Source organism: Lycium barbarum, chromosome 5, assembly GCF_019175385.1.
Source record: "Lycium barbarum isolate Lr01 chromosome 5, ASM1917538v2, whole genome shotgun sequence".
Taxonomy (NCBI): Eukaryota; Viridiplantae; Streptophyta; class Magnoliopsida; order Solanales; family Solanaceae; genus Lycium; species Lycium barbarum.
In genome coordinates, this window is record NC_083341.1 from 8626273 (window position 1) to 8637590 (window position 11318).

The following is an 11318-nucleotide window of genomic DNA, read 5'->3' on the forward strand; positions in this document are numbered from 1 at the left end:
AAATTCAAAAGTCTCTTTATTTCTTAAATTTCGTGTCTAGTCAAACTAAGACGCATACAATGAAACAGAAGGAATACTTATTAATAATTTTATACATAAATTATTTACTTTTAACATACTATATCATAATGAGGATTATTTAATTTTGTCGAATTAGCGTTGGAGCGGGGATTCAAAATATTATGCTAAAAGTATTCTTCATATAGAGGAGATTCAGTAAACTATATATACCTTCTCAACAAAATAAATAAACAATATATACGTGACAAAGTTTCTTTACCTATGTTTGCAATATAATTTCCAGAGAACGAAATTCAATTGGGCAACATTAATCATAATAAGAGCCCGTGTGGATGGATTTATGACTTTTAACTCATAAGCCAAAAAACTATTAGTTAAAATTCTAACTTATAGCTTTTGACTAATTTTTATCATTTTGGCTTAAAAATAAGTACTTATTTTTTTTTTAATTTTACTCAAATATTATAAAAGTGCTTAAAAGCTATTTTAGCTTAAAAACACCTAAAATAGGCCAATCCAAACTGGCTCTAAGTAGCTTCATTGCTACGCGGAACGCTGCATAAGTTATGTGGCAATTTTTTTTTATACGTCTAACAAAATACTAAAAATCTGTAATTTTATGCCGCAATTAATAAGTCCAACACAATCAACCAAATAACTGACATCAAACTAAACTATTATGGGTAGATTGGGAAATATCACTTGGGTGTTTCTTGACACCAATAAGTAAAAAAAAAATGAAAAATAAAATAGAAAAAGAGTAATTATTAGGCTATGTAATTATTGTATAGTAAATTCATAGACATATTTGTAGTATGTACGATCACACTGTAAGTTTCAATGTCATATTTGGTTACAGTACATACGCTAAAAATAATTGAACTACAGAAAGAGAAAAGAAACCCAACCTCCACCTCGAAGCATCTGGGAAAAAGGAAAATTTTACTAGGCTACTAGGATATGCTTTTGCTCATACAATTGCGTCATTCGTGAAAAACATTATCATATACCCATAGACCAAAAATACATGCTCTCCAAATACAACATGAACAACAAAGGTAGTATTTGTTGAAACCGTTAGACAATTCTCTACAAGTTTCCACTGTTTGTGCTGTCCACTCCTCTTTGCTTCACACAACTAAGCAAACCACTGATTAATTGGTACAACAAACACCAGAAAGAGAAGAATTTCGTCGAAGAAAACAAAACTCGAAGTACACTTTTGAAACTGCAAGTTGAGCATACAGTTGGTAGAGCAACCCAAAACTTAAGAGAAGAACCACATCTTGATGAAGATTGTCAAAGCCGATTGCAGGGCAAAAGCAGCAACCAGTAAAATGATGAGATCATCTGACTGTACATATGTTCTGAGGTTTAAAGCAACGAAACTAGCTGATGTAATGGCAGCGGCAATTGTGATGGTCCACCTAAGAAACTCGACGGGGATGATCAACAGAAACTGAAAGATGGAGAAGACATAATAGGATCTGGTGAAAACATGTTACCAAAATTAAAAAAGGGGAATCATTTGATTTTCTAGAAAAGCGAAAGCAAACCAGTCACTCTCTCTTTTCTTCGGAAAAAAGGAAGTCAAACTTCAACATGCAAATTATGCACGAGATGTAAAAATTGTTCTATGTACCTACTAGGTCATAGAGCTTAGGAAACTGTGACTTATCAAGGTAATACTGTATCATGCTTCATGGAATCTAGTTGTGCTAGAATACATTTTATGCGTTCACTTAATAGCACTTTGAACAGAGAGATGCATGGATGGAGGTTTAAAGATGTATGTTAACCATAGATGTAGTACAGGGAGGAGAGAGTATTTCCCTTAAGTCAACAACAACATACCCAGTGAAATCCCACAAAGTGGGGTCTGGGGAGGTTAGAGTGTACGCAGACCTTACCCCTACCTCGGGAGGTAGAGAGGTGGTTTCTATTAGACCCTCGGCACAAGGAAAAGTAGTGCAAAGCAGTATGAAAAAAAAATAACGGAAGAGAATAAGCCATGGCAAAATACTATAAAAGCATGATAAAGCAGTCTGAGAAAAGAGCAGTAACTGACAAATTAAACGATAAACTAAGTACAAGCAACAATAGATAGTAACATAAATCGAAGGACAAGAAACTACAAGAGTAAGACGACTACTAGTATGAAAGGATAAGCGGGATAACGCTCAACTACCTACTAGCCTTCTAGCCTAATCCGTGTCCTCCATAACCTCCTATCTAAGGCCATGTCGGGATTTCCCTTAAGTCAGCAATGAGATAAATAAGGGTCTGAGATGTCCAGAAAAATATAATATACTTACGGAGCTCAGAACTAAAACAAAGAAGGAATATCCCCACAAGCACCAGAGGCGTATCAGGCTAGCACTTGCACCCATATACCGAAGCAAGAAGTAAAACCCCAACGGCACAAGCAATGCATAACCATATACTGAGCAGGCTGCCACGTTCACATAATTGACATCAAAGTTCCAAGAACTATTGCTATCGCTCCTTTTGTGCATCAAGTATGTGGCACAGTTCCCAATGGAAGCAATGACAAATACTAAAGTAGTAGATATCCAGACAAGCCCATAACTGAAATATGCAAGAACAGGAGAAAGAAGAACAATATTAGAAGGTGGAGAAATTCAAAAACTCAAAATGGTCAAGGAGTACTGTTATAGAAGAATTAAAATATTGTACATAAGAACTGCAATATACAACACAGGATACCAATGTGCAGGGTTAATCATTATCCTAGCATGAGGAAGACGATTATATACAATCAAACAGCAAGAATGAGGACAAGGTTTTCTCTTGAACCCATCATGAGAAAAAACGCGCACCCTGTTTTCTAATAAGTATGTGATGATAATCCCTATTACAAAGACTCCAGTTCTTTTCACCATAGAGGTCCATAGCAAGGTTGAGTTTCATTACCGAAACAGAAGTGTTTTTTTGCATCTCTTTTTCAGTTTCCTAAAAACTGATAATAGGCTTCAAGAACCTTAATTGGCCAACACAGCAGATAAAAGAGAACAAAGAATGAATACGGAAACAAGAATAAAAAACAAATACATATACATCAATACGGAATCTGCTGAATCCCCGAACTGTTCGAATAAGCTCATTTTCCTCAAACCTAGTAAAACTATCTAATATATTAGCAACTGACCAAACTTTGTTACTTTCTCGCCATGTTTCTACAGTTATATATGTAGGACTTACAGGTCAGGGTTAGCATCAATCTTGCTGAAGAAATCTCCAGTAGTAGGATTCAACGAACTCATCAATCTGTTCAACACAAGGTCTGTATCCACGTTAAAATATTCTGTATAAGATGACACGCTAAATACTCCTTTCCACGTGTTTGTTGATTGTTGCCCATCTCCTTCTGCATAAAATAGTTAGGTGGTACTTGAACTAATGGAAACTGCACGCCTATTACTTCTGATGTGATGCATGAATTTGGATTACGTAACAAGCATATGCTTCAAGCATCATAGATGCCCAGCAATCATTACAAGAAGGTAGGTTTAACAAGTCAAGGTTGGTGAATGCCATCTAGTAGAAAGGAAATCCAAGAGGGACAATAAAGTAAAAAGAAACGGAAGCAAGTAAGAAAGGAAAAGATCAATTGCAATCGTTCATGCAGATTTGCAGAAGTTAGCTGCACAAACAGCCTCTTTTCTGTAGCTTCATACTTATACATTATTTCAGAAGCTTCATACTTATACATTATTTCAGACTCCAAAATACACAAATCCTACACCACAGGCTTCCCTTTCCTTAAATAGTCTGATGTTAAAAATGGGTTCCTCTCTGCGGTCAACAAAATATGCCTAAACAGATTCCATCGATGTCGCTATATGGTCATATCCAGAAGTGTGAATCTTTCTTTTCTCTTCAATCTTTCCAACAGTAAAAACACCACTTACAAATATGCATTTTATGCCATTAAAATATGGGGAAGAATCTTTTTAGCAAGATAACATTTCAAAGGTAGCTCCATTCTTTAAGGTTTTTCCATCTGCCCAAATATAGAATGGCCTTGCAGATCCTCAGTATGGAGTATTATATAAGTGATATTGCTTCCAGATCAGCTTCTGCGGAACCGTAAACAAGAAAGAAATAGTTTCGTGTGACGAATGGTTATTTAAGTTGTTTTCTTTTGGTACATGTTAGTCAAGGTAGTAATAACTTGTAGTCTTATGCACAATAAGTTTATCAACCAAATTAAGGAGCAAGAGGTCATGCTTTTACACACCCCCAGAGCCTTCCAGCTCATTTAGGTCGTTTAGGAAGAAGCCAACCCTGTTATATTGTAATACCCAGCTAGAGATCTGCTTGAGTTCTCTGATTTCAATTCAATATTTACTTTCACTAAAATAAGGAGGAAACATTAGCTTTTGTAGAAAAGTTATTTGCATTTTTGAAAATACTATACCCATTCGAAGACCCTAAACACATAATGGACTTATGTCGTTGTCAAAGAAATAGAAGAGAAAACTGATATAGTAGCAATCCCCTAGAGCTTACCACCAGTGGCAGTTATTTCCCGGTATGCTCTAAAACTTCAATCAGAACCCACTAGTCCTATCTTATGTACCACTCCCTCTTTTCTTAGACATCTCTTGAAGTTTGGCACAATTTCATATAATAACCTAAAATGATCAACAAGTCTCAAAATCAAATCCATTAAAAGAAATGAAACTTCAAACTCAGAAACAATATTTTGCGTGGTTATATATACATTTTTCAACAAATAATAAATATTCTTTTATATATATTACATACTAATATGATATGCAAGTCATATTAACTATACAAGTCCTCCGCCAGTCTCAAAAATCAAATCCATTAAAAACAAAAATGAACTTCAAACTCATAAATGATGTTTTCTTCTTGAGTAACTGTATTTGCATTTTCAAACAAGTTGTTTAATGCATTTTTTGTCCCTTAGGGGACATCCGATAGAAAAGTTTAATGCAATCATCAGCCACTATCAAAATGACATGCAAGTCATACCAACTTTCTCAGTATTCAATAAAGAAATTATGTCATATAACAGGAAGAGGGAAATACAAGTATCTAGAAAGACATACCACCTGCAAGAGTTTGATACCCTATTCCTGCATTTGGACCATTATTTTGAGGAAGTATTGGAGAATTTGCTGCAGGAGCTGCTTACAGCATGTAATAGATTAGCATAAGTTTGTTCTTCAAGAGAGCAATTAAAAGAGTTATAGCAAATTCCTATTACAGGAAGGTACCTTCTGGTTTATAGCTGTTCTTTTCTTCGGTGACAACTGCCTGTACAATATATAACAATTATAACGTAAAAAAAGTGTCCTAAGCAAATACTACAGTCAGTTATCAGGAATAGTTGAAATTACTTTACAAACAATCAAAACTGACTCTAGGAGCCTGTTTGGATGGGCTTATGCCTATAAGCTGTTTGCAGCTTATAAGCTAAAAAAAATAAGTTGGGGTAGTCTAACTTATTTTTTTTGGCTTATAAGTTGTTTTCAGCTTATAAGCTGCTTTAGATAAGCTAAAGTCAAATGGGCCCAATTATTTTTTTGAGCTTATTTTAAGCACAAAATGACTTTAAGCTGGCCAGCCAAACACTCAAAAAAGCTGAAAACAGTTTATAAGCAACTTATAAGCAACTTATAAGACAATCCAAACGGGCTCTAGATAAGATTTTTGGGTTTAAGCTTTAGAGTCCCCGAAAGAATTAATTTCTGAGCATTGCTGAAGCACTGAAACATATAATATTTTAAGGAAGTCAGATCCTTCAAATTAGTTGTCAGATATAATGCATTCCATTGTAGCTCTATTAAGAGAAAGTCATTAATCCAAAATCTTTTTTTTTTTCACTTCAAAAGAGAAAAGCTAGTCATTTCATTTCAAAAAGAATCTTTTCTATAGTCTTTACAATTTGAGCAGCATTGCATCCTAAGCAAGGATTCTTAAAAAATACCATTTCCAACATAAACTAACACATTCAAGTGGTTTTCTGCTTTGGTTTTTCCCTTATTCCATAGCCAAAAATACTTTCACAAAGAAGGAAAATTATCACAAGTTCACAACAACCAATCAATAAACTAAGCCTCAATCTTGGGATATAGCAAATTTTCACTCTTCAAATAGAAAATCTCTCTAAAACAAAAGGAAATAAATTAATCAATCAAATCAACTACGCCTTAATCCTAACTAGCTGGTTTCTGCTACATTGAATCCTCAATACCAATTCCATTCTATTTGAATCCAATTAATTCCAATATCGATAATAAATTTGTCTTTTAAGAAACACTAACCATTCTATAAAACTAAATGAAACTAATTTACCACAAAGAGTAACTAAAATCCCAACGTAGTGAAAATGTCAACGAATTAATCAATCAAATCAACTCGCCTCACTCCAAACTAGCTGAGTTCTGCTACATTGAATCCTCAATACCAACTCCACTCTATTCAAATCCAATTAGTGTCGATATTAATTCGTCTTTTAAGGAGCACTAACCGTTCTTAAACCTAAACAAACTCGTTTACCACAAAGAGTAACTAAAATCGCCAATGTAGTGAAAATCTCAACAAATTAGGAGCCTGTTTGGATGGGCTTATGCTTATAAGCTGCAAACAGCTTATAAGCTAAAAAAAAATAAGTTGGGGTAGTCTAACTTATTTTTTTTGGCTTATAAGCTGCTTTAGATAAGCTAAGTCAAATGAGCCCAATTATTTTTTTGAGCTTATTTTAAGCACAAAATGACTTTACGCTGGCTAGCCAAACACTCAAAAAAGTTGAAAACAGCTTATAAGCAACTTATAAGCCAATCCAAACGGGCTCTAGAAGAATCCACAAACAATCACTCCATTAGGGAAAACAATCAACTACATTGAATCCTCAAATACCAATTCCACTCTATTCGTATCCAATTAATTCCATCATCAATAATAATTCATTTTTAACGAACACTAATCGTTTTATAAACCTAAAGGAAACTAAATTTACCACAAATAGTAACCAAAATCCAAATGCAGTGGAAGTATCAACGAATCAACTCGCCTCGCTCCAACTGCTGTGAATCCAATTAATCCTAAAAGAAAACTAATTTACCACAAAGAGTAAAAATCTCAACAAATTAGAGAGAATTCCACAAACAATTTCTCCATTAGGTGAAAAAATATCCAGAAAAGACGAATTAACCGTCCTACAAACCTAAATGAAACTAATTAACCACAAATAGTAACTAAAATTCCAACGAATTGAAAAATTCCACAACCTACTAATATCCAACAAGGTGCTGGAAAAAAACAAATGGGAAAAGTGAAAAATGCATACCGGTACAGAGCCAACAAGGTGACTCGTAGGGAAATTGGTATACGAATCGTCCATCAGATTAATTGTATAATTAATTAAGACAATTACGAAGGGGATCAATGAAGAAGAATTGTTTTGTGAAATTTCCTCTTTGTAATTATTTTGGGACTACTTAAGGAAAAAATATGAGGACGAATTGTTTTTTAGGGATGGGGGTGAAATTTCGTGTTTGTAATTATGATTTTGGATTTACTTAATGAGGAAGTTTGTTTTTAATTTTTGGGTACGGAAATGAAGGAGGAGGAAAGTGACCGGTATGACGGAGTAACGCGTGTTTAACCAACATTTTTATGTGTCGCGCCATTGATTGAGATAAGAGAATGGCCTGAAGGCGGGCTTTGGACCATGTTAGGGCCCATTACAAATATCTGCAGGCCCAAATGGGCGCCCCATTTAATTTGCACGATTGTGCTTCATTTTTTTGCGCGGATTATCCTTCTTTTGGCGTAGTCTTTAAATTTTGTCCCTCATATTTGTGGTCTTTCATTAAGGAAAAATTAAAGTCTGCCCCATAAGGCGAAATTTTTCCTTAAGGCATAATTTAGTTTTGTCTTATGGGGCAGACTTTTAGTTAAGGCATAACCAAAAGTATGCCCATAAGGCGAAACTTTTCCTTAAGGCGTAACTAAAAGTTTTAGTTATGCCTTAAGGAAAAATTCCTCCTCATACTTTTATTTATGTCTTATGGGGCATACTTTTAGTTAAGGGTGTTAACCGGTTGGAACCGGAACCGGTTATGGAACCGGTTAGGAAACCGGCCGGTTCCGGTTCCAAAACCGGAACCGCCTAACCGGTTCCGGTTTAACCGGTTCCGGTTTACCGGTTTTAAACCTCAAACCGGAACCGGTCCGGTTTGGAGTGATTAAAATCTATTTTTTTTTTGTTTTTTGTATTATATATATATATTATAGTATTTATTTGTATATTGTAGCTATATTTTCATATGTTATACAACTTTATAATTAAAGTTTAAATATTTACTGACTAACAGCCTAACAGCAAGTCAACAATACAGAATAGTGTTTTTCGTATACATATATATGTATAACTTACATATACTTATATATATGTATAACTTAATATACTATATATACTTATATATATGTATAACTTAATATATATACTATATATATATATACATATCTACTATATATACTATATATACTTAATATATATACATATCTACTATATATACTATATATACTTAATATATATGTACTATATACTCTATATACTTATATATATGTATAACTTAATATATATACTATACATACTTATATATATGTACTATATACTATATATACATATATATACTTATATATATGTATATACTTAATATATATGTACTATATACTCTATATACTTATATATATGTATAACTTAATATATATACTATATGTATAACTTAATATATATACTATATATACATATCTACTATATATACTATATATACTTAATATGTACTATATACTATATATACTTAATATATATACTATATATACTATATATACTTATATACTATATATACTTATATATGTGTATAACTTAATATATATACTATATATACTTATATATATGTACTATATACTATATATACTTACTTATATACTTTAGTTTTTTTTTTTTTTTTAATTTTTTACCGGTTTAACCGGTTTAACCGGTTCCGGTTCCGGTTTTACCGGTTTAACCGGTTCCGGTTTCCAAAATATTGGAACCGGACCGGTAAACCATTAAACGGTTAACCGGAACCGGTTAACCGGTGCTACCGGTTCCGGTTCCGGTTCCGGTTTAACCGGTCCGGTTACCGGTTAAAACCGGTAAGACCAAACCGGTTACCACCCTTACTTTTAGTTATTTAGTTAAGACATAACTAAAAGTATGCCCCATAAGGCGGAATTTTTCCTTAAGGCATAACTAAAAGTTTGCCTTGAAAAGTAAAAAAAATAAAATATATGCCTCAAGACAAAGTCTGCCGTAGGCAACAGAGCGAAATTCAAACTCTGCCTTGCGAATTTTTTTAAATTTTTTTACTGATCAGGGATTCGAACTCGGAACCCATGGGTTTTAGGCGAAGGGCAAAAATTAAAGACCACCAATTTGAGGGACAAAAATTAAAGACCACCCCAAAAGAAGGGCAACTCTGCGAATTTTCCATTGTACTTTTTTGGAGGTGGTCTTTAGTTTTTGTTCCTCAAATTGCTGGTCTTTAATTTTTAGCTTTCGCCTAAAATACTCCGAGGTTTTGGGTTCAAACTCCGGCTTAGTCATAAAAATAAAAAAATTCGCAAGGCAAGACTTTGCAAAAAGTTATGCCTTATGCGGCAGACTTTGCCTTAAGACATAACTAAAAATCTGCCGAAGAGGGCAGAACTTTGCCTTATAAGGCAAAGTCTATGCCTTAAAGAAAAATTCTGTTGTATGGGGCAGACTTTTAGTTATGTCCTAAGGCAAAGTATATCGCATAAGGCAGAACCTTTTGCAAAGTCTTGCATTGCGAAATTATTTTATTTTTTTACTGAGGGAGGGAGGGGGGGGGGGGGGGGGGAGGATTTGAACCCAGAACCTCAGGGTATTTTCAGCTACCTTTTCAAGCGAAGGACAAAACTTAAAGACCAGCAATTTGAGGGCTAAAATTTAAAGACCACCCCAGAAGAAGGGCAATTGGCACAAAAAAATGTTTTCTTCAGGGCGGGTCATTTGCACCTTTTTCCCTATTTTGTGCTGGTCTTTAATTTTTGTCCTTCTAATGGGCTGGTCTTTAAATTTTGTCCTTCGAAATCAAACTTATGCTTATAGGGTCATCAATTACGCATCATAATATATATAACTTATGCCAACGTCTTTAAAGAACTTGTTCACCGCTACGTATAAGTTCGATTTTGAAGAGAAAAAATTAAATACCAAGGGCAAAATTAAATATTATCCCATTTGAAGGACAAATAGTGCAATTACTTCGTGCACAGATAATCAATTTTGGGACTTTCATTTAAACCACGGCTTAAGTTCATAAAACTTTGTAAGTTTAACCACTTCAGACTGAAGTTGTAAGAATTCGCAGCTGAATTTACAAAGTCTATTCGAAGTAACAAACTTTATCTGAAGTTTGATATATTGCTTGTGCAAACAAACTTTCAAGTGTTAGAAGTTTGTCTTGCCAAGGCCAAACATCCAAATATGCGTTTGAAGTTTGGCTCAGTAAAGCCAAGCCTCTGACATACGCGTCCGAAGTTTGGCATGCCAAGTCCATACTTAAAAATTGAGAGTAATTTTCTAAAGTTTGAACTAGCAATCTTTATTCAGACATATTTCCAAGCTTTTCCAATGATACCACTTGATTAAAACTCACTGTTCATAATCAAAATTCAAGATTCAATTCTCCTAGGTACAACAAGGGTGACTTTTAGATGTTGTTTTATGAAATCTTATATATAAGAGTTGCCGGAATTATTTCTCTTTTTATGATTTTGATCAGAGGTTTTACTCAAACATTATACTTCAAGGAAGAGGTCGAGGAGCAATTTTATCTTAAAGTTTGCCTATACTATATTAGTTAAATATTTTGAAAAAAACCGACCATAGGTTGATGAAAGCGTCCAAAAAGGTTTCCCCAAGAAACTGCTTGCTGAACAAGAGGGAGATAATGCTTGTTGAACAAAACTGGATAGTGGATACTGCAGTTAAGCATAAAAAAATGCCAATGTCTGAGCCCGGGTTCGAACCGGGGACCTCTAGTGTGTGAGACTAGCGTGATAACCGACTACACCACCCAGACAATTTGTTAAAGCTCCAATTATTCTTCAATATGTTCGGTATTTCTACAAGAGCCATTATTGAAGAAATTTTTCGCACTTGATCCGCCAGCAAAATTTAAATGTAGACTACAAATCATTATCAATATTCAGTAAAAAGATATAGA

General features: G+C 34.1%; 1 protein-coding gene and 1 non-coding gene across 4 annotated transcripts; both read right to left on the minus strand.

Moving 5' to 3' along the window:
• Positions 1 to 771: 771 nt before the first annotated feature.
• LOC132640352 (uncharacterized) lies at positions 772 to 7663 on the minus strand. 3 transcript variants are annotated; one of them, XM_060356918.1, is made up of 6 exons: positions 7364 to 7658; positions 5289 to 5328; positions 5124 to 5198; positions 3244 to 3409; positions 2337 to 2610; positions 772 to 1480 (listed from the first exon to the last, which is right to left on the minus strand). In XM_060356918.1, exons 1-6 carry the CDS (start codon positions 7415 to 7417, stop codon positions 1289 to 1291), a joined length of 801 nt encoding a protein of 266 aa, XP_060212901.1. In that variant the 5' UTR covers positions 7418 to 7658; the 3' UTR covers positions 772 to 1288. The 3 variants fall into 3 exon arrangements, with proteins under 3 accessions (XP_060212901.1, XP_060212900.1, XP_060212902.1); XM_060356917.1 differs by having other exon boundaries at positions 5121 to 5198; XM_060356919.1 differs by having other exon boundaries at positions 1318 to 1508; positions 5121 to 5198; positions 7364 to 7663.
• Positions 7664 to 11100: 3437 nt separating this feature from the next.
• On the minus strand, positions 11101 to 11174 carry TRNAV-CAC (transfer RNA valine (anticodon CAC)). The gene has a single exon. It is a non-coding gene; the product is annotated as a tRNA-Val (tRNA).
• Between the last annotated feature and the right edge of the window lie 144 nt (positions 11175 to 11318).